This window comes from Pezoporus wallicus, unplaced genomic scaffold (assembly GCF_028554395.1).
Source record: "Pezoporus wallicus isolate ANWC-B61680 ecotype Strahan unplaced genomic scaffold, APGP_CSIRO_Pwel_v1 contig_1181, whole genome shotgun sequence".
NCBI lineage: Eukaryota > Metazoa > Chordata > Aves > Psittaciformes > Psittacidae > Pezoporus > Pezoporus wallicus.
This window is the reverse complement of record NW_026641428.1, coordinates 6,823,697-6,845,127: the sequence shown is the minus strand read 5'-3', so window position 1 is coordinate 6,845,127 and position 21,431 is coordinate 6,823,697. Positions and strand designations below refer to the sequence as shown.

The following is a 21,431-nucleotide window of genomic DNA, read 5'->3' as shown; positions in this document are numbered from 1 at the left end:
AGGAAGGGAGAAGGGAAAGAGGGAAGGAAGGAGGGAAAGGGGGTGGAAGGAAGGAAGGAAGGAAGGAAGGAAGGAAGGAAGGAAGGAAGAGAGAGAGAGAAAGAAAGAAGAGAGAAAGAAAGAAAAGAGAAAGAGAAAAAGAGTGAAAGAGAGACAGAGGGAGAGAGAGAGAGAGAGAGAGAGAGAGAAGAGAGAGAGAGAGAAAGAAAGAAAAGAAGGAAGGAAAAGAAAGAGAGAGAAAGAGAGAAAAAACTTGTCTGTGTTGACCAGAATTGGAGGAGTTAAAATATTTCCCACAATAGGAATGCCATGTCCTTTCATTAGAGGATGGAGTAGGAGCTGCAGTGTTTGTCAGACTGGGAAGTGGCACGTCAGACGGGTTGGTGGGGAATAGGGAAGTTCGGATTTATCTTGAACTCGACACTTTTAGAAAGGTAAGAACAGTCTTCTCGGAGAGACGTGTACCGTCAGGAAGAGACTTTAATGACAACGTTTACAAAAGAAGTATCTGTAAATCCAGCGAGGGATTCAACACAGCCGTGTAACTAAAGAGGAGGAAACACGAGGGTTCAGAGCATCGTTTTGTGGTTTGGTTGGGGTTGTTTGTTTTTTTTTTCTATTTCTTTTTTTTTTGTATTAATTTTTATTTATTCCTCCTCGTGTTAGCGGTCCCGTTGGTGACGGAAGGAGGCGGCGATGCCCCGCAGCCGCGGTCCTGGGGGACGAAACCGTCCTCGTCGGGCGCCCCTGCCCGCACCCCGCCTCTGCGGCTGCCCTTCGGCTGCATCTACCTGATTGTCAATTTTCTTTCAAAGTTTATTTTTATGAAAAACAAGAGGAAAAGCTCGGGCTTTCAAAGATGTCTAAAAAATTGATTTATGGTTAGTATAAAGACAACAGTATAAATAACAAAGGAGGCAGCAGCTGCTGCGCAGATTGCTATGGAGACCCTAATGAAATTAGCACTATCAGAGGGTTTCTAATTTTTTTTTTTTTTTTTTGCTTTCTAAGCTTCTAATCTTTCCTATTTCAGATAGCCAGAGTGTAATTTAAAACAATAAAAAAGAAAAAAGAAAATAAAATAGCCCACCCAAATAATAATATGTGTGATAGATACCCAGTCAATAAATAAATGTTAACCTCACCGAGGCTTTTGTACGCAGGATTTGATCTGAAACAAGATGGCCAAGCGTCCCTGCTTTGTAGATCACCTCCTCCAAGCGGCTGTGATTCCAGCCAAGGGTGGCTTCACCCGGCCAAGCCAGCTGCCCCCAAGCCACCCCGGCGCTCGGGGCCAGCCAGAAATAAATACTTTTAAAATAATTCCGATACTATTAATTTTTTTTTTAAGTGTAACGGCTCTTTTGTGTGATGCCACAGTTTGTTTTACTCTATTCATGACTTACGACTTGCTGTCTTAATTAATCCTTACATAAACTACGAACACCAGCCACTGTTACAACTGTTCAAGACTACTCTCTCAACTAGCTCAGACCGAATATACTAAATAGGTGGAAATGTCAGTCACCACGGACCTGAATCGCTCTCCCGAAGTATTGGTGAAGGAACTCTACAAATACCCACATAAATACATTAAGACGAGGATAAATAATCAGTGATACAAAAATGTTTCGCTTAAAATAATAAATACATATCGTTTAGTCCAATGCGATCCTTACGTTACGGAAGAATTCATAAATTAACTTCTCTGGAATAAGTTTACGCGCGGGCGAGTTCCCACCGCTCACCCCTGCTCTAAAACACCTCAGCATGACGAGCTGCTAACACTACGGCATGTCTAAAACTTACCTTCAAGTACATCATTACCAGCTTACCAGTCCCTCGGTTTGCAGTATATTGCACTGTCATGCTTAAACACAGCTCTAAGAGAAAGGCTCCTGCTCGCGGACCTACCCGGGGCTGCGGAAGAAGGGAGCTGCTAGGGGAGACAAATCCACTAACACTGTTGGCACTCGAGAGCAAAGTAACACTGTCCCGTCAGAAAAGTGAGGTAATGGAGAGGGGAGCGGGCCCCGCCGCCCGCCGCCCCGCTACAGATGCGTGAGCTTGGGTGCCTCCTGCATCCGTCCCTGAGAGCTGTGGTGGGAGGAGAGGTCCGTGTAGGTGGGGTGGGGGTCGCAAGGTCCGTGGTGATGGCCGCCGGGGATCTGGGCGGCGCAGCTGTAGTCCACGCTGGCGGAGGAGGGGTGCTGCAGGTGCCCCAGGTTGAACATGGGGCCCGAGGCCGGCATCGAGTCCACGAAGTTGCCCCCCACGTAGACGGGGCTGCCCTGCAGGCTGGGGTTGGCGAAACCGCCGCCGCCGCTCTGCATGGGGTGGGGGTCGTACTCCGCGCCCGCGTAGCGCTTCTGCTGCGGCAGGCAGCTGCTCAGCGGCGCCGTGTAGGCGGCCAGCCCATACATGCTCTGCTGGGACTTGGCGAAAGAGGTGGGCGAGGGCGCATCGTAGCTGAGGCTGTTGACGCTGGGGAGCTGGCTGGAGTAGCCGACGTGGTTTGGGCCGCTCAGGGGGGGGCTGCGGTCCGGGGACTGTCCGACGGGAGAGTGCATGATGCCTTTGGCTTTCTGGTCTTTTTTGTACTTCATCCGGCGGTTCTGGAACCAGATCTTGATCTGCCGCTCGGTCAGGTTGAGAAGATTGGCCATCTCCACCCGGCGCGGCCGGCACAGATAGCGGTTGAAGTGAAACTCCTTCTCCAGCTCCACCAGCTGCGCGCTGGTGTAGGCTGTGCGCACCCGCTTGGAGGCCGGCCCGGGGGGGCTCTTGTCCTCGCAGCTTTCTCCTGCAGGAAAGAGGCACAAGTTGGTCCCCCCCCGAAAGCCACCCCGGGGTCTCCCGAAGCCCCCCTCGTTCTTCCGGCCCCCGGAGAGGGGGAGCAGGGAGTTCGGGGGAGGCCTTCCACCCCTTCCTGCCCTGCACGCACCGACCCCCGCAGCTGCCTCCCCCAGGGACCCTAGCTGCCCTATCCAGGCCAGTCGTGGCCGCGCCTTCCGCCACTGGGCTGGCGGGGGGAACAGGGCAGGAGCCTCCAGCCTTCCCCGCCTGCGGCGCCCGGTGAGGCTGAGACCCCCGAGCCATCTCTGGGGGCCATTGCCCCTGGAGGAGGAGGGGACATGGTGCAGGGCCAGGGGCTCAGTCCGAGAGGCTCTGCCCCGCTCCCAGGGCGGGCAGTGGGGCGGGTCGGGGGTGTCGGGCTACCTGAAGGGGCGCAGGTGCTTTTCTGCTTGGAGTTCTGCCGGGACTCCTTCATCCAGGGGAATATCTGCTTGCTGAGGGTGGCGGTGGTTGAGCCCGAGGAGTTGGGGCCTCCCTTGTTTTTTTTCGGAGGGGGCGCGCTGGGAGGGGGGTTGGGCGGGGAGGAGGGCGGCAGCGCCGGGGGCTGCTGTTCGCCGATGCCCGAGGGCTGGCTGGCCCCTGCGCCGCCCCCCGCCGTCCGCATGCAGCTGCCGCTCAGCTCGCTGCCCTTGTGGGCCGGGGCACGGCCGGGAGCCGAGCCCTGGACGGAGCAGGCCGAGCCGGGGTACTCGCCGTCCAGGCCAGCCTGGCCGTAGGACTGGTGGGTCGCGCCGTAGGGGTAGGCGTCGGCCTTGCTGTAGCTGTAGCCCCCGAAGAGCCCCGCGTTGTCGTAGTAAGCGGCTTTCTGCATCCTCCGCTCTGCTATCTCCGAGGGCCGCGGCCCCCGCTCAAATAACATTGACCGCCGCCCCGCGCCTCACGTCGTCGGCCCGGGCCACTCGTATCCACCTGGGAAGGGGGACAGTGGGAACACAAAAGAGACTTTCAGTGGGGGGCGACGGCTGGGAGCCTCCGGGCTGTCCCTGGAATGCCCCGTACCCCAGCACCAACGGCCTCGGCAGGGCCGGTAGGCCTTGGAGACGGCAGGGCGGGAGCAGGGGCAGAAGGGAAGGAGCGGGTGACATCCAGGAAGGAGCAAGGGACTCCAGATTAGGAGCATGGGGCATAAAGCAAGGAGCAGGAGACACCAGAAAAGGAGCAAGGGACACCAGAGAAGGAGCAGGGGGGATTAGGAAAGAGCAGGAGACACCTGAGAGAGGATCAGGGGACCCCAGAGAAGGACCAGAGTCACGAGGGAGTGAGCAGAAGACACCCAGAAAGGAGCAGGATCACCAGGTAGGAGCCAGGCCAAATTGGAGCACACCAGGTAGAAGAGCAGGGCACACGAGGAAAGAACAGGGGGACAGCAGGGAAGGAGCCACCGAGAGCGGGTGTGCTGAGGGGAACGGGAACAGATTGGCGGGACTTCCCAGGGTCCACTTTTTGAGTCATTTTGGGGAATTTTCTTGCTTTGTTCTGCCTGTGGACCCCAGGAGTTCGGACGAATCGCTCTCCGTGGTTGCAAGGGAAGGGCTCCCACTGAGCAAGGCGAGGCCGCGCTGGGTGGTGTTCCCAGCCCCCCCCCCCGGTTCATTTCAGCCCAGAGCCCTCCGCGCCCCTCTCCCGCCCGGCACGCGTGCGCAGGGCCGCGCAGAGCTGACATGATGGATTGAGCCCGGGCTGCGGCCGGGCAGAGGCAGAAAAATCCCGTCCTCTTTGTAAACCCGCCCTCCTTCTTCCCCCGGATTCCTCCGGAGTTAAAGTGTAACCGGCGCCATTCACTCCCTTCACTTTGCACTATAAAGGAAGTCTCAGGTCAGCTCCCCTGTTTTATTTCTGTGATGAATTAAATTCCCTCACCCGGCGTTTCTCGTCGCTTTTATTTGTCCCCATTAGAAAGAACCTGAGAGATGGGAGATAATTTTTAGGGGGTTCTCTTCTTTTTCCAGCTTGCGAATTTGTGGCGCTCCCCTCCCCGCCTACCGGCCTCCCGATCAGACTGTTTAAGCCGAAAACGCACTGTCCCCTCGGGGCAGATGTTTTGGTCCAGAGTGCTGCTCCCTTTTCCCTTGCAACTTCCCTGCACTTTTTGCAAGATAGAAACTGTTCTGTGATTTTGTTGCGGCTTTTTTAATATTCACTGCCATTATTTTTTCTTGTGGGATAGGTTTAGTTTTAGTAATTTTGTAAAATGCCATATGCTTCACCTGCCAATGTAAGCCTGTAACTCAACGTATCTGCAGAGTTCGTTTTATTTCTTCAGGGTTTAAGCCTATTACCATACGAGAGAAGAATAGCTAGATATTTTTGACCAGTGTCCGATAATTACCGTTCTCCGGCCTATACTTGAGCAATACTACCAGGATACTGCTCTTTGTCCCGCAGCCTTTGGTACCGCCAAGTACCGCTCATCTGTTCCCTAAAATTCACCGGGATTATACACGTCTGTGTAATTCAGAATAACCTTAGCGATCTGAGATCCGCGGCCGCTCTCGGCGGTTTATCCCCTGTCACAAACCACCGGGGTCCTTTTCTTCCCTGAACAAAAGCTTGGGATGATCTGCGAAGCTGATGGAAATGGGAAAAGAGCTATTTTCCTCTCCTGGAAAATTTAGTTTAAAAAAGTTGTCTATGGAAATAGGCGGTGGCGATTCAGATGCTTTTTAATATGCTGTGACAATCTTGAAGAGTCCTGAAAGTATTTTTTGTACAAAATAATTCTGTCGCTCGTTTTCCACTTCCATCATCTACATTTTCGGGAGCGGTCTGGACTGAGGACTTTTGTTAGCACAACACCGCCTTAAGCGTGGGCTTTTATGTGCCTTGTGAAATATAGTTCCCAAAAGAATACGCAGAATCTTAAGAAAGAATATTGCTGTTAAGCTGTTAAAAGCCTTATTTCTTTTCTGAAATACCAACTGCTTGTGAACTCTGCTTGAACCTAAAAAGGAGGCTATGGGCCATAAATCACATAGACAATGCTCAACTGTTTGGTGGCTCATCTTTAGATCTTAAAAAGAGAGTGAGGGAGAGAAAGAGGGGAGACCTCTCCAGGGTTTGATTTTCCACGAGTGCAAGGCCCGGGGTGATGTTTTTATAGGTAACACCAAAGCAGGGGCTCAACACTTGGTGGTTTGGCCAGAAACAGCCTCTAGGGAAAAACAAAAAAAAAAAAAAAGGTGACATCCAAATGGTGGGCCCGAGCTGTGGGAGGTGGGCTCAGAGTCTCCAAGGGTAGGAAACCACGTATACATGCCTGTGTTTCAAATTTCCCTTCCTGCACTCCAGAAAGGTTAACCTTATCTGAACTGTTGGCGTTGGACACGATAATGGGGCTTTTTGTCCGTCCTGCCGCTGGCTCCAACGCTTTTGGAGGTTACCGACCCTCTCACGGCAATACCTGGGGAGAAGCCGGGAGCCTGAGCGTCCACAAGGCGCTTTCCTCTCGACACCTCCATATTAAGCAGCTCTCTAGTGAAACTTCCACTACACTTAATTCTGCTGAGGATCAATATCTAATATGATACCGAATAAATAAGAGGCGGTGAGCGCGGCCAGCGGAGCGGTTATTAAAGCAGCTGGAGTTCTCAGGGTGCATATCAATGCACCTGTCATTGCGGTTTGTAACAAAATTTATGACTGCTAGTGCCGTGGCAGTAAACGCTCCGGCCAGGAATGAAAAGGAAAACACTTCCCAAGCCACGGCACTTTCAGAAGTGCAAAGCAGCCGGCGCGTAGGAGGGAGCCCGGCAAAAGAATCCCCTGCTCGGCACGTTTCCCGGCAGCCGGCCCGGGGCAGCTCTGTATATAAGGAACACGCTGGACCCACTGCCGGACCCAGCCGCCGCTCCGGGCCGCGGGCAGGAGAGCCAGGCGATGGTAACCCTCTGCCCTGGGCTGGCTGCCGTGGGCAGTCGGGCACCCACCGCTGGGGCTGGACCTGGACCTAAGCCGGGAGGTCTTGCTCAGAGTTGAGAGCACTGAGAAGCGCGGAAGGGCCCGCGGACAGAGGAGCAGCGGGGGCGCTCCGGTACGGAGCAGTGACCGCCGTGAGGCCTCTTAAATCAGCTTCGGAGCACCCCCACTGGTAGACGTCCGCTCCCCGCGGCCGGGTGCTGGGCAAGGTTGCTCCCCAGCCGGGCTCGGCTCCCTCTGACCCCGCTTTCAGCGGGGCTTCCTACGGGCTGGTATTTACTGGTATAATCTGGCGTCGAAGGCTGTGGCGCGCCCGGCCGAGCAGCGCTTCCCGCTCGGCGGTCCGGCTGCCGGGCCCGGGCTTTGGTCCCTGCGGAGGGCCTGCAGCACTGGGGGAAGCGGGAGGTGGATGGAAAAGGAAACTTAGAGAACTCACCACACTTATGTTTTTTCTTGATTTTTGACTTTAACTGTCTGGGTAGGATCTTCAGGTTCCTTTGGATAATCCGTGGGCACGGACCTGCAACAAAAAATGAGAACTGTCAGCGGAAACTGCTTTGTTTTGGACTTTCTTCCTTAGGACTTTGTTAATAAATGCACATCTCGTTCTCAGCCCCTCACCGTGTCTCTCCGTCCGCGTCAGATCTATTGCCAGACAAAGGGCAGATGTTTCTCTCCATTTGTTAATAGTGCTTTGAGAGATGCGGGGAGCGAAAAAACGCGCAAAATTCCGCGGCTGCGGGTCGTACCCAGGCAGGGCTGCCTGTGGCAGCCGCTCCGCCGGGCCCCGCGTACCGACCGCGGAGGGGAGCCGCCTGTGCCTCCCCGATCTCTGAGCCCGGGCCGAGGAGCGAAGGAGAGCAGAGATTCAGCGCACGGAGGAGAGGGACCGCCATTGCATGGGAGCTGAGGGGTCCTCCCCGCTCCCCGTCGGTCCTCCACAGCTCCTGCCTCCCGCAACTCACAGCCCGCGGAGGGCCTTGGGGAAACAGAGCTAGCGCAGGTCTTTCTCCCTTCCTATCCCCCGGACCCCTGTTAAGACAGAGAGAGAGAAAAGCGGAGAACCCCCAGCGCTGAAAATGCCCCGCAAGTATTTGCATCTCGAAATGAGCATTTTGCATTTGGCTGTGTTATGTGTCGACTCAGGACTTTAAGAACTTAAGAGTGTCAGAAAATCCCCCACAAAGAAGCCCAGGTCATTATAAAGACGATATCTAGCCACCATAAGCCTTTGAAATGACCTTTGCCTCGTACAGCAATAACTCACCACTTAATGAACAACCAACGGAAGCGCCTCCAATAGCTCACAACACAACAGACCTTACAACTTTCCACCAAGTCTTCTCTCTCCCTACCCAAACCAAGTAGGATGCAACATTCCCTCTTCTTATCACCTTAATTTATGCTGGCAAACTGGAGTTGGGGAAGTGGAGCTTCATGATTACACATGATGCTCACTCGGATTCTTGGCCTGGGCCTGTCCCGGCAACGTCTTATATAATATATTCACGTGGGTGTACGTCAATTTTAAGTGCTTTATTTTTTTTAAAGACGGGTCATTAGAAATAGCACTTTACAGAGTGTTTGAAGGCAGTGTAAGTGGCGTTGCACCTTAGCCCCTGAGCGGAGAGATCATAATATTGCAAACCGAGTCATTGTTAGCCGCTCTTGATTAATACGGTAAGTTTTCATTTTGTGCCTAATTAATTATCGACTTCTTATTCCTTCCTGAAGCAGCTCCTGAGCCTCACAAGCGGAAGCCTTCTTGGTCTAAACATGTTGTACTTGGTGAGAGCTTGGCCAAATCTCGGGATTTCCACGGCCACAGGAATAGCCCCCAAAATTTGTTCTGTGGCGAGGGGATCCCGGGCACGCTGGGGCTGTGTTCTGCTCCCGGCGCTGCTCCCGCAGAGCCCACCTCGGAGAAGAAGTCGCCAGCGCTAAACGCAGGGAAATCTTTAGAATTATTCAGGCGTGGGCCCAATATAGGTATTATTGAAATTTTAGGTGAAGTTATAAGTGAGTGCTTCCATCGAGCCAAATGAAATGCTGCTTGCAGTAATTGGATTCAGCTGACTAACTTGGCAGGCCAGCAGCTTGGAGGCATAGAGCTAAGAAAAATGTTCACTGCTTTTAACTTCTGATCGAGCAGAGCAACACGCAACAGAAAGGAAAACAAACAAACAAACAAACAAAAAATCACGCCAAACACCCCAACTTCCTCCTTTCTTCCCTTTCCCTCTCCTTCCTGCCCTGCATCCCACTGGCACCTCGGCCCCACTGAGGAGTTGCCGGGGTGGCCGGGGCGACCAAGGTCCGGCTCTGCCCTACACCCACTCCTGCCAGCCTGCACAAAGCTGGGATTTAAGCAGGGGCTGTCTAACAAACATAACCGAGAGTTCACCCCGGCTGCAGGCAGACCACAGACCGGTGGGACAGGCGCTTCTGAGAAAGCCGGGCTAGTTGCAACAGCCCAAGAGGGGGCTGAGCTGCAGATGTGTGCGGGGAGGCTGCACGGCCCCTGTCAGCTCCCCCGTCCACCCGAAGGGACACAGGCCGATCCCCTTGGGCACCTTCCCACCGCCGGATTCATCAGACTGCAAGAATGGAGGGCAATAAACTCTTCGGTACGTAAATATCAAGTCGTGTTTCAGACAGCGTATGTAACTAGGAAGCATGAGCATACCGGTAGTATCAACACCAAAACTACTGGGTGATGAAAACAACAGCCACTGAGGAACAGGAATGCACGGAGAGGGGAAAAGATTTTGGAAGACATTTGGCAGGAATATTTAAGATACCCTATGCAGGGGCTACAATACCGATGACCCTGGTTTAAATCGTCCTTTACAAATCAACACGGTACCCCCTGCCCGGCTACCCACGGCAATGCATTAACGCGATGCTCAATCTTACTTTGGCAATGGGAGCATCTAGCAAAGTTGTCTGCCCCTTGTTCCTTTGATTGTTTGCAATTCCCTTCCTGCAACCAGCAAAAATTGGGAAGAGGATAGGGTTAAACGTCTTCCCCCTAGCCTTTGGGAAGGAGTCTACATTTTCTTTAAGGAGCATAATTAAAAGAAGATACAGCTTAAAGCGTTCATAGAGGGGGAGACCAGTCCATGCATTTGCAGCCTTTATGGGTAGAGATTGCAAACAAATTCCAGATAGTCTCTGAGCAAAGGCAATAATTCAGCCCCTGTGGTTAAAGGTCCCATTTTGTCATGCAGTTGCTTACCTGTGCATCAATTTATCATAAACCTGGACTCCTCACTTTTCAGGATCTGCTCTTGCAGTTCTTAGAATATATCCTTCACCCTTTGTCTGCAGACAATACTCTCCTAAACCTGATCTTGCGGTTTTACAGACATTTCCATACACCAGAATTCCCGATAGAGCGAAAACAAGCTCAGGCTCAACTACCAATAAAAGAGAGCGAGTGGAAATCGGAATTTGTTGGGCTTACAAAAAAAAAAAAAAAAAAAGAGAGAGAGAGGAAAAAAAAAAAAGTCAACACACAACCCCTCAGCCATCAGCCTCCTGCAACCACAGGCGGCAATTGGCCGGCTCGTGTTTTGTTTTGGTTTTAAATCGTGCGGCCATTGATGAATTTTGGGGGCCAGCAGGAGAAACCCCTTTATAATCAGAAATATAGGCACTGCCTTAAAATACAGGAACAGGGCCCACGTGATCACGGGAGCAGCTCGGCGGCCCGAGCCTGGCGCGCACCCCGCCGCCTCCCGCACCCCTGCTCACCGGGGCCGCCGCCCCGGGCCCCGCGGGACGGGCCGCTCAGCGCACCCCGTCTTCCGCGCACTGGCCCGCTCTCCTCCCGGCGGAGCTCCGCGCTGCACCGCGGAGGCCGGCGGCTGCGGCGCTCGCACTTACGCTCCCCGCGAGGCCGGCGGAGCCTGGGGAAAAGGTGAATTCCGCGGGATGATCCCAGGGCGCAGAAATTCCCGGAGGAGAAAGATGAGGTATTTGGGACCGGCCGCAGAAGAGAGCCTGCGCAGGGGGCAGCTCCACAGCAGCGCTGCTCTGGTGGAAAGGCGCTGGGACTCGCTGGCGTGAGCGAATTTTTGCTTTCTCCTTCTCCGTACCGTGAAGATGTGGGGTAGCAGGGACTACCCCTGTCTGGAGGCTAAACAAGCGTTGGGGAAGAAAAAAGCCAAGCCAGCAACCTCATGACATTTGTGCGTGTGTGTGTCTGCCCTGAGCCTGCCTTCCCTCCCTGTGTGCATGAAGCCACATAGAGCAAACCCGAAGTATATTCGTCATGTGTACCCACAAAGCTACCCAACAGTTCCAGTTCAGAAAAAAAAACAAATAAAAAACCAAAAAACACCTATATTAGCTCCTCTGTTTGATTTTTCTAACATATCTGTGGCTATAAATACACTACACCTAATCTAACATCTGCTATGATTTCATTACCATCCAAAGCATGGGGATGTGACAGTAACGTATTACCTTACAATACTAACCGTAAGTGCATTGTAACATTTATCTAAATTAACATTGCTTTTCCTGACTTTGCAAACCAGTTATAAAAAGATTGGAGTCCAGTGATGGAAACATAAGTTCAATGTAAATTATTGTGTACGGCTTCGGATTTATAACCCTATATTTCTTCGAAATGATGCACTTAAATCTCGCCTCAAGTAAGAGGTAATGGTTCTTTATATCCTTTTCCGTCAGCCATATATTTCGGTGTCTGGGTAGTTTTGCAGAGCCCCCCGCGCTCGCGTGTCTGTGTGTACATACAGCAACTCCTACACTCACAGCGTGTTCTGCATACTTGTGTACATACACACAAAGCCGAACATAATTCTGGCCGCTGTTTAGACATTTTGGATGACGGAGAGGTCTTTCTTTTCCTACACAAAAGTGGAGGGAAAAGCTGGGCACCGCTAGAGCAAAAAGCACAAAGAGGATTCAGAAGAAAATGACTTTTTGGAGGGCAGTTTCGACGCACCTGGAAAAAGCCCCACAGCCCTCGGGTGTCTTGTCAAAGTCTAGGGCTTAAAAATAAAAATAAATTACAAAATCTAAAAAAGCGAAATATAATGTGAAAATGGAGGACTGGTGAAAGAAAGAAAGGAAGGAAGGAGCACCTTCACCACCGCCGCCAGAATTAAGACATCGTAAAGGGGACTGAAAAAAAAGCCTATTAAGGAAATGTTAATCCTCTGGCTGGTGGGACTCCAGCTTTCCACGAATTTGTCTCTGGTAAAGGATCTAAGACTTCTTCAATCGGAGCATATGTTCATAGAGCAATAAAACAGAAAGATTTACAGTCTCCGCCCGCCCCCCAGCAGCCTCGCACCCTTTCAGGAATTACTTATGATGATTTATAACAACAACTCCGGCAATTGTCAAACTGATAAAATAGCCCGGGCTATATGCGGGAATAAACGCTCTTATGAAAGGGCTGCGATTTATGTTCGGGTCCGTTTTACTGCGTGTCTTGGTGGAGTTTGGTTTCTTTCCCGGACCAACAGGATAGTATAAAACTTCATTGATAAAAACGTAGGAGTTCTCGTGAAGTAGCAAATCTGTTCCTTAGTCACTACCAAAGCACATAAACATTTGTCATCTTTGAATAATTGAATTAATGTGTTATTGTTTGAATGTATAATTCATAACATAGGAAACTTTGTCTCTGTCCTGCCACCGAAACGGAAGTAATAAAAAGCTACAATCTAGGTTTTTTTTAGAAATTACTCCAGCAAGGAATAATAAAGAATATCCTGTTTGCAGAAAGTATTTCCAGCTGACTCTGGGATTTCACAGAGAAATCTCAGCCTCGTTGTCCATATTCTGTGGAGTTCATAGACGGTGGCTTCATATAAAAACACAAATACCATTTCCCCCTAGTCCGAGCTATCGATCGGAGACTTGCAAGGCGGCGAGCCCGTTTCGGGGGCTGGATGCTCCCGGACTCCTCCGCCTGGGCGGCGAGGCTAGGGATGACACGAACGGCGGTCGGGGCTGGAGCGGGGCCGGGGCTGGGGGAGCGGGGCTGCGGGAGCGGGGCCGTGGCCGGCCTTTGTGTGGGCGGTGGGGGAAGGCGCGCCCTGTGCTGGCTCTGGCCCCGCTGCAGCCCCGCTGTCAAAGACGCGCGGCAAAATTTACGACCCTGCTTGCAAAGGAGTTGAGGGCCCTTCCCTGCCGGTAGCACCGGGCAGCGGCTGTCCTGACAGCCGCATTGTTCCTTCCGCGCCTCCCCGCGCAGGCGGCCGCGGCCACCGCCGCCGCCCATGGAGGCGGTCAGCATGCCTCCTCCGCGGCACTCCGCGCTGCTCCTCGCTCGCCCTCTTTCCCCTGCTCCCTGGGAAGCAAAGGTCACCGCTTGCGCCCGGTCCGGTCCCCGGCCGCTGCCGAGCTGGAAATCAGGAAGCAACGTGCCCTATTTGTCAAGCGTTTGACAGCTGAGTTCATTAAGGCTTAAATAAGAAGGAATAAAAGTAAAAAATATTTACGTACCGGGCGTCTCTTTTTCGGCAGCTAGCAAAGAGCTAGGTGTGCAGAGAGAGGGACTGCACCCTTTGTATATTATATTCTTGGGATCTCTTCAGTTTTCAAGTCTGATAGAGTCCTTTGCTTGGCAGATTAATGACGACTCCGTGTTTCTTAAGGGACGTGCTGAATTAATTATTTCGCAAATCACGTGGTCAGGACTTGTAGAAATCTATTCTTATCATCTTCCTTGCACTTTGAAATTCTGCCTGTTATGACTGTTCCTACCGAGGTTATTTTGGTCTCTAGGCTTGGGGGGAAGGAAAAAAAAAAAGGAAAAAAGAATCAGGGGAAAGGGCTAACAAACATGGCCGTTGGAAACGGTGTGGCTCTGCACAGAGAGGTCCCTATTTACTGTACTGTACAGTGAGTGGGGTTTGCTATTGACTCTGCCTTTCCTCTTCATTCTTACCTTAACGACTAGTGGTGATATAATATACAGAACCGTATTGATGTATCGGGAGTAACAGGAGGAGCCATTAAACAGGAGAGAGAAAGTATAATCACAAAATGTGCCTCGACTTTTCAACTTGTGCTCAGAACCGCACCCGCACCCACCTCGGCACACCCCGGTGGGAAGGGCCCTCGCCTCACCCGGGCACCCCTCTCCTGCCCTGTCCGAATGGGGTGCTCTCCCTTTGGACCCTACCTTGACCACGCTCCAGGGGAGGATAAGTCTTCAGTGGCAAATACTTGTAACAAATAACACAATCGACTTCTGCTGACCAGAGGTGCATGTTGTTGTCTGAGGTGCTTAGTCAGCGGGATTAAAAATAAATGAATAAATGTTTGCTTTAGGTGCACAGGAAAGTTTAAACTCCCCAAGTTTGTGTTTTCTCGTGGTCTTTGGTTTGTATCGGCTGGAAAAAAAAAATAAATAAAAAAAGGAAAGCTTACTGCTCAGGAAGAGCTACTTCCAGCATTTCCATTTCAAATTTCTTTTTTGAATGGATTCCGTCCAGGACTCACCTAAAAGGCACCCATCTGTGTGGGGATCGAGGTGACTTCAGGTGTGGCTCCTCGTCTCCTACCGCACATGCATAAATCCGGGAGTCATTCTAGGAGGGCTTGTTAAATGCAAAGCAGTAGCAAATGGATGACAGGCACTTTTAACTGCAGCCTAAATGTAAATATAGACTCCAGCTTGGCCTAAAGTCACACCATTATAGCTGGGGCGATCATCAGACCTGTTCAAAGGGACATTTGGAAAGATGCTATGCAGTCACTCATCTTTTAACACTGTAATGATGGGAGGGACCAGCATTTTCACAGCAGAAAGACCCACCTTGTAAGGACTGTTTGTTCAAGGTACAAACCAGAATCTATTTCTCTACACCTTTTATTATTTCAAATGTATACGGAGGGCTTACATCAAAACTACAGGCGACATTTAGTATAAATAACGCTTTAATCAATGGCAGCAAAACATTGGCAAAGTCTATAAAAAGCATCACACTTCAACAGAGATGAGAGTATTGCTGGACAATGCAACCGTTTAACAAAGGCTCCAACGCACAACGTTTCACTCATGATATACAAAAATAACCACCTTCCCTTTCGACACAAAGTAACTCTGAAGGAGGGTTAAAAACCAATAAGAAATAAATGTCAGGTTCGTTTTGCAGGAGAGATAGTGACCAGTGGGTGCTCCTGGTCGTTATTACAGAGCACTGGCATCTGGAAACTATTTCTTTTGGTACTTTTTGCCTCCAGTTCACGTATTATCCAAGCTCACAGCGCAATTACAACTGTGTAAACTGACAGTGCCCCCAGCCTCGCTCAAAGAGGGCTTGCAACAGGGGCTGTAAGAGCTGTGTTGAACTCAACACTCATCCTGGAAATATTAACATTTCAAAAGACAATGAGACAAATTCTGCTCGCAGATACATCCCTGTTTGACTTCAGTGGGTGGGGGAAGTAAATCTGGAGCAGAATTTGGTCCTTTAACTTTGGGAGCCATCTCGGTTGATAAGAAGCCCAAAGTAAGGATTTGCTTATCCTAGGCCATTATTTTCCAGAACTGTACCACAGAAACCAAAGTTGGTGGCTCTCTCTGACAACCCTTTTGCCCTGCTCCCAACCAACTTATCACAGACTTTGAGTGAACAGCGGGGGTCCAGGAGGGGCATTTTCAAGAACAGCCAGAGAAGGTTCCCCCCAACCCCCTTTTTTTGGGGGTGGGTTTTCTTTTCTTTTTTTTTTTTTTTGCCTTTCCCTGGATTCATCTGAAGAGCAAAGGGAGGGCTATGGACAGCTCTGGAGACGAAAGGCCGCTACCACAGGATCCGGGTATAACAAAACTTGAAAACTTGTCTCAGGAATTCCCTCCTCAAGCGCTGCTGCTAGCTGCTCTCCATGCCAGAGAAAGGGAAGGGTAGTTTGGGTCCAAAAGGTTAAGGGTTTAGAGGTCACTCTTCCCGGCTGAAATACAACTAATCGAATAGAAAATTTGTCCTCTGGGTGAACCTGCTCCTGCAATTTAGCCGAACTTCAGTAAAATACCTTTTCAGCTTCTCAACGTGAAGGCGTCAGAAAAAAGACGTCTTTACTATGTATGAACTCGGTGCTTTTTGTCATAGAAACAATGACGCGAATAATGCGGGAATATCCATCTTTAATATCACGACGTGGAGATATTCAAGTATTGCCATGTGCAAGTCTGAGAACTGGGCTAACCCTAACGAAGAACAAAGAGTTTTCTCCAGGCTCTAAAACAAAAGACCAGGTCTTAAAGAGACTTTACGGACTTCTAGGGATGAGAAAGGGGCAGAAATTAACCGCTGGCCACAGCTAATGCTGCCGAATACACTTCTGATGAAAAGCTAGCCTTTCATTTTCGAATGCATTCAAACCCGTTTTGGCCACGTTTTTCCGAGCGAGCCCAAAAAGCAGTGGGTCTTGGGTATGAAGCACCCAGCCTGGAGATGGGCACGTTAACTCACCCCCTGTTCCTTCCACCTCCCTTCCGCCTTTGCTCCGAGTTTCCTTCTTTGCCCCTTTTCTCTTTTAATAAAGGGATCACCTCGTTACAATTTCGCTGATATTGGTTCCTCTCCCAGGCTGCCCTGAGGGTGCAGGAGATAAGGGTTGAGCTTTCAAATCGCTTGAGAGGAGGTTTAAGTGGCTGAGAGAGCTGGTTTGGTTGGGTTTGGGAGTTACAGCGCACCAAAACTTTGGCATGATGCACCCAACAACCAGGGACAAATAGGTGGGTATTAGACCAGCTCTGCTCCCGTCCAAGCCTTTCCTCTTTCCCTGAAAGCGACTCTCTCAGAGATTTTCAGCCATGGCAGTCATGTGGTTTGCTTAAAAACAATCACTGTTCTTAAAAAAAAAAAAAAAAGACCAAAATAACACCCAAACAAAGCAAAGCACAACCCACATCTCCCGTCTGTGTCTCAGAAAGAAAAGATATTAAAAATCTGGTTGAAAGAATGCATTCAGCTTTGAGTGGCTCAGGTTAGATCAGAAATCTCACACATTTTTCACTCTGGGGTTTTCTTTTTTTTGGGGGGGGGGGCGGGGGAGTTATTTTGTTGTGGTCTCTTTTTTTTTTTTTCTTGTTTCCACCACCCCACCCCCATCCATTTTTAAATGAGGTATCGATGATTTAAAGCACAACACTGAGCAGAGCAGACTTTGGAAACAGATTTCAAGCCTTCTAGCCCTGGATGGCACACAGTAAGGAGCAGGGATACTTTTTCTATTCACAAAGAAGGAAATGAAAAAAAAAAAAAAACAAACCCGGACAAGAAAGTTGTGTACATTCAAGACAAGTAAACATTATACATGTGTTCATGAGACTGAAAAGGAGAAATGTTGTATTTCAGCTCCCCTTTCCTGGTTTTGGCTTGACTATTTTTCTTTTTATCTTCACTCTTCTACTTAACAAATAAATAAATACACTAACACTATCAGTACATAGAATAACCCGTTTTCACTTAAGTCCTATGAACACCTTCTGAGACGTTATGGAAATGAGCAAGTATTTTCATTACACCAAGAAAGGTAAAGCAGCACAAAAAGTTCACAATTAGTAGTCTTCATGTTCAAATAAAAGACTACGCTATAAATTTCCTGTCTTTAACTTGCCCAAATGCATCCTCCCGAAATTGCATGGGATAAAAAGACAAAAGTAAAAACTCCAGTATAAAGCATCAAACCTTCACTTTAGAATTCAAAACTGAAACACAGGACAGTTTCATTTTCAATGATTTATTACTTTTTATGGACAGAAGGTCTCTTTTAATATTTTCTTAATTCCCACTGCCTGCATGATGTTTCTTTTCTCTCTTTTTTTTTCCTCCTTTTCTTTCTCCTCCCCCCCCCCCTCCTTTTTTTTTTTTTAGGTTGTGCTAGCAGAGGCAAATAAAATAAAGTCCAAAGTAGCGTCATTTTGTCTCCTTTGTACAACAGTACCTTAAAGAAAGATGACAGTTTCTCGAGTCCTTAGCTGCTATATGCAGGTTCTGCTTGGACAGTGTCAGTTATGTACAGTACTGGTCAGAAGCGAAGGATGAAATGGAAAATTTCACCTCTTCTACAAAGTTGTCAAGTCAGTCTGATGGTCCTTGGAACCAGTCTGTAAATGGGAGTTTGAACCAGAGGAAGAAGACCTGCCCTTCGTGTTGGGCAGTTTGTGATCTTTTTTCCACTTCATTCTTCTGTTCTGAAACCAGATCTTGATCTGGCGCTCAGAGAGACACAAAGTGTGGGCTATCTCGATACGGCGGCGCCTGGTCAGGTACCTGTTAAAATGAAATTCTTTTTCCAGTTCTAGGACTTGCTGTCTGGTGTAAGCTGTGCGAGAGCGTTTAGGTTCCCCTCCGTTGTAATTGGGATTCACTGGGAAAAAAATACGGAGAACTTTACAAAGCTAATCTTGACTTGCCGGTTCGACTTTACAAAAGAAAACCCTTACGAGCTGCGAGCATGTGGCCGGGCTGGGCTCGTCCCGGTGCCTTACAATGGACGGGCTGCTCTCCCCCCACTAAGGCAGGCAGCTAGGTAGGCTGGGAGCCCCTAGCAGGCTCCTGAAATAGAGTTTTCCCCTTGCACGGTAAAGCCCCGCATGGCCAACGGCCTATTTCCTCGGCAATAAAAATTTATGATGAGTGTAATTGGCTACCTCGGCTTAAAAAGCTCGCCCAGAAACCTGGCAGGGACTCGAGCGAGCGCCGCTGAGGGCGGCCGGAGGCAGGGTAGAAGAGCAAAGTAAGAAGAGGATCCTTACCCGAGTTAACATGGACTTTCTTCATCCAGGGGTAAACTACTGCTGGCTGCTTAAGTGCCGACCCGTGGGGGGGTTTGAGGGCCGGCTGCTGGCTGCAGGCTCGCGAGTTGGGCATTGGAGGCGGTGGACAATGCTCTGCTTGGCCGGGGAAGTGGCTCGCCGGGCCGGATTGCTCCTGTCCGTGACCCCGCGGCTGCACGGCAGAGCCTTGGGCATTGCTACAGCTAAAGGGCTGCTCGCTGTAGTTTGACCGTGGGTAGAGTCCCTGGTGCTGGAAATCAGAGCCCTGCGAGGCACTGTAGTACTCGGCCCCTTGCTCGCCTAGGTAGTTGTTCTGCAAATATTCCTCGCAAGGAGGAAATTTAGGATCCACATACTTGGAGTTCACCATGTACGAACTCATGGCCATTAATTTCTGAAGGTAGAAAATACTAATTTTTCTCGTGTTGTCTTTTTTCCCCCTGCCATAGAGCCCTCCTACTTGCTGTCAACTGAATAAAGTTAGGCGGGCATGTGACCGGCCCGGCCAATGGGGAGCCGGGAGCCCATCACCGGATTTCGCCGCAGCTCAGTGTTTCCACCGATTTCACCCCAGAATATCCCCGTAACCGAGTGACCCCCCTCCCCGGCGGGTCGCACCCCCCGAGCAGGTGCCGAGGTGCGGGGCACCCCTGGGGAAGCGGTGCTCCCCCTGGCCCGCAGGTAGGGCCAGCCTTTTGTCTGAGCTGGCGGCCCTCCGCCCCGGTTGACTGTGCTGTGCCGTCAGATTTCCCATCTGCGGCCGCCACCGGGGTTTGTTACCTCGCTTTAAGTAAAACACCGAAAGAAATATTCGGAGTGAGGAGCTGAAGCGGGGTTAAAAGGGAGGAAACCGATAAGGAGGCGAGAGAAAGCGAAGCCATCCAAGAAGAGGGTAATATGTTGTACAATAGATCTGTTCTGCCTTTGTCTCGCAGAGGTCATCCAAAAGTTACCAGAATTTAGTTCTGCTGAATAAAATTAGGCAATCAGTAACTTCTCATTCACTTTCAAGGCTCAATATGTATCTCCATGCATACGTATGCGCGCACAGACGCCAACGCACGCCTATATATGTAAAGCTATACACGTATGCATGTAAAACCATACAGATGGCAAGAAATCGCTCACTAACCACTAAAGTTCAATCAATTGAACTAGAGACGGCATTTATTTAAGTTAAAAATATCACGGCTTTAATGAGATAAATTCGGTCTTCATTCATCAGTATCATTCCAGGAGCACAAGTAAATCTATTCCAGTGAGGCGAGTGCTGCTCTTTTGCTGTTGCTGTAAATATTTGGATGCGATCTGAGCCCTTGATGGGAAAATTTTGCTAAGGTCTGGCATATCTGGCTAATTTATGAGTATCTTTAAAAAGATTCAGTCACCGATTAGTGGATTTTTTTTTGTTGCTATTTTTTTAAATAAAATGTATAACTTCTGTTGAGATTTAACTGTTTGGATTCACAGTCTGTCAGTGAAAGTTACGACTGAACGACAACTGAAATTTGAAGAGACGTCCTAAAACCTGGCAAATAGGAGAGAGGCAGAAAAACTTTTGTAATTTCTGGGTGTTCATCACGGACATGCTTTTTGATTCCGCCCGTATTTAAACTTCTAACCATTTGCAGAACGGTGAAGTTTTTGCATCGACCATATATTCCCCTAGAATCGAATCTGTGACTATATGAATATCACACAAATTCGGTTCTACAGGGTATATATAGACAACGTAATAACATTCTGTTTTCATCTACAATATAGCAGGGCTTTGCAATTCTCTTAGTCCTTACTGTCTTCTGAGGAATGCAAACTATTCTGCTGGGACTCAATTCTGAGATACGGATTTGCAGGAAGGTGGGATTTCAGAAAAGATTCACGCTTCTTATTATTGCTGCAATACAGCCATACGACTCTCCACCAATTTATAGCGACGAATTTCGCCTACAAAATTCTCAGAAAGACCTGCTGCTCACTTTAAATGCTCTGCCGTTTACGTCCTTTTTAAGAAAACAGACGTTACCAGTCAAATCCCGCCACTTGGAATAATAATGGTTAAAATAATTTAGAAAGAGTCTTTATATATTTAGACTAACACGAATCTGAAGATATTCTCCATGGTCAGAATTTCCCCTCCCCCTAAAATATAAAATAATAATAATAATAATAATAATAAAGATATTGAAACAGAAGAAAAACAGCCGACAACAGAAACAGCGATTGGTGAAAAAGAGAAGAGAAAAGGCTGGAGTTAGTCGCTTTCGGGAAGAAGAGAGTTTCCAAATTTTCCAAATTTACCTTCATCCTATTATGCTGGTCTAGCTATTATCTCTGCGAGCTGCCTGCGAGCCGCAGCCTCTCACCCTCCCAGGTTCTCCCCGCCGTAGCGTTTATGGTGAAGGGCAGGGCGAGAGGTCAGCCGAAATCATTTACAAACATATCACAAAGTTTCATTATTTTTACTTTGTCGACAGCGGCACACAGGAGTACAAAAGTTCATGAATTGTGTCTGACCCAGCTCCTCACTGCTGTCCTGCGGTCAACCTCTTCTCCTTCCACTATTTAAAACAGGCACCATAAGGACAAATAATGGTGCAGGGGTAATACATCCAGCCACTGCGGAGGGCAGATTTGGGGGTGTTGCGTTTATCCGAGCGATGTGTACCGGTTTGTTTCCCTGGCTCCAATTCCCAGCTGCCTGGTCTGGGGATGCTATTTTTAAACATCTGCTTTCTTACCACTGCCCTGGTGTCTTCTTCACAGCAAGTGCAACTCGAAACGACTTTGTGTCCCTAATCTCCTTCCCCCTCTCTGTCGCCGTTGTGCCCCCCTCTTCCCCCTCCCGGATTATTTTAATCTCCACCCAACTATTTTCAGCGTCTCTCTC

General features: G+C 49.6%; 2 protein-coding genes and 1 long non-coding RNA gene across 3 annotated transcripts in view; 1 reads left to right on the top strand and 2 right to left on the bottom strand.

Annotated features, from left to right (window-relative positions):
* The first annotated feature begins 254 nt into the window (after window positions 1-254).
* LOC130607003 (uncharacterized) lies at window positions 255-1,323 on the top strand. The gene is made up of 2 exons (XR_008974128.1): window positions 255-587; window positions 667-1,323. It is a non-coding gene; the product is annotated as an uncharacterized LOC130607003 (long non-coding RNA).
* Window positions 1,324-1,461: 138 nt separating this feature from the next.
* HOXD3 (homeobox D3) overlaps window positions 1,462-21,431 on the bottom strand; it is a 29,916-nt gene continuing 9,946 nt past the window's right edge. The window contains exons 2-4 of the mRNA XM_057423717.1: window positions 7,208-7,291; window positions 3,220-3,765; window positions 1,462-2,803 (exon numbers count right to left, since the gene is read on the bottom strand). Coding sequence (XP_057279700.1) covers window positions 2,052-2,803; window positions 3,220-3,715 — 1,248 coding nt within the window. The 5' untranslated portion in view covers window positions 3,716-3,765; window positions 7,208-7,291 and the 3' untranslated portion in view covers window positions 1,462-2,051. The remainder of the gene's footprint in view (window positions 2,804-3,219; window positions 3,766-7,207; window positions 7,292-21,431) is intronic.
* On the bottom strand, window positions 17,628-19,944 carry HOXD4 (homeobox D4). The gene is made up of 2 exons (XM_057423718.1): window positions 18,524-19,944; window positions 17,628-18,135 (listed from the first exon to the last, which is right to left on the bottom strand). Exons 1-2 carry the CDS (start codon window positions 18,930-18,932, stop codon window positions 17,831-17,833), a joined length of 714 nt encoding a protein of 237 aa, XP_057279701.1. The 5' UTR covers window positions 18,933-19,944; the 3' UTR covers window positions 17,628-17,830.

Coding starts and splice junctions, on each gene's coding strand:
- HOXD4 (XM_057423718.1), bottom strand. CDS start 18,932: ATGGCCATGAGTTCGTACATGGTGAACTCCAAGTATGTGGATCCTAAA. Junction 18,136..18,523: donor GAAAGTCCATGTTAACTCGG/GTAAGGATCCTC, acceptor TTTTTTTCCCAG/TGAATCCCAATTACAACGGA.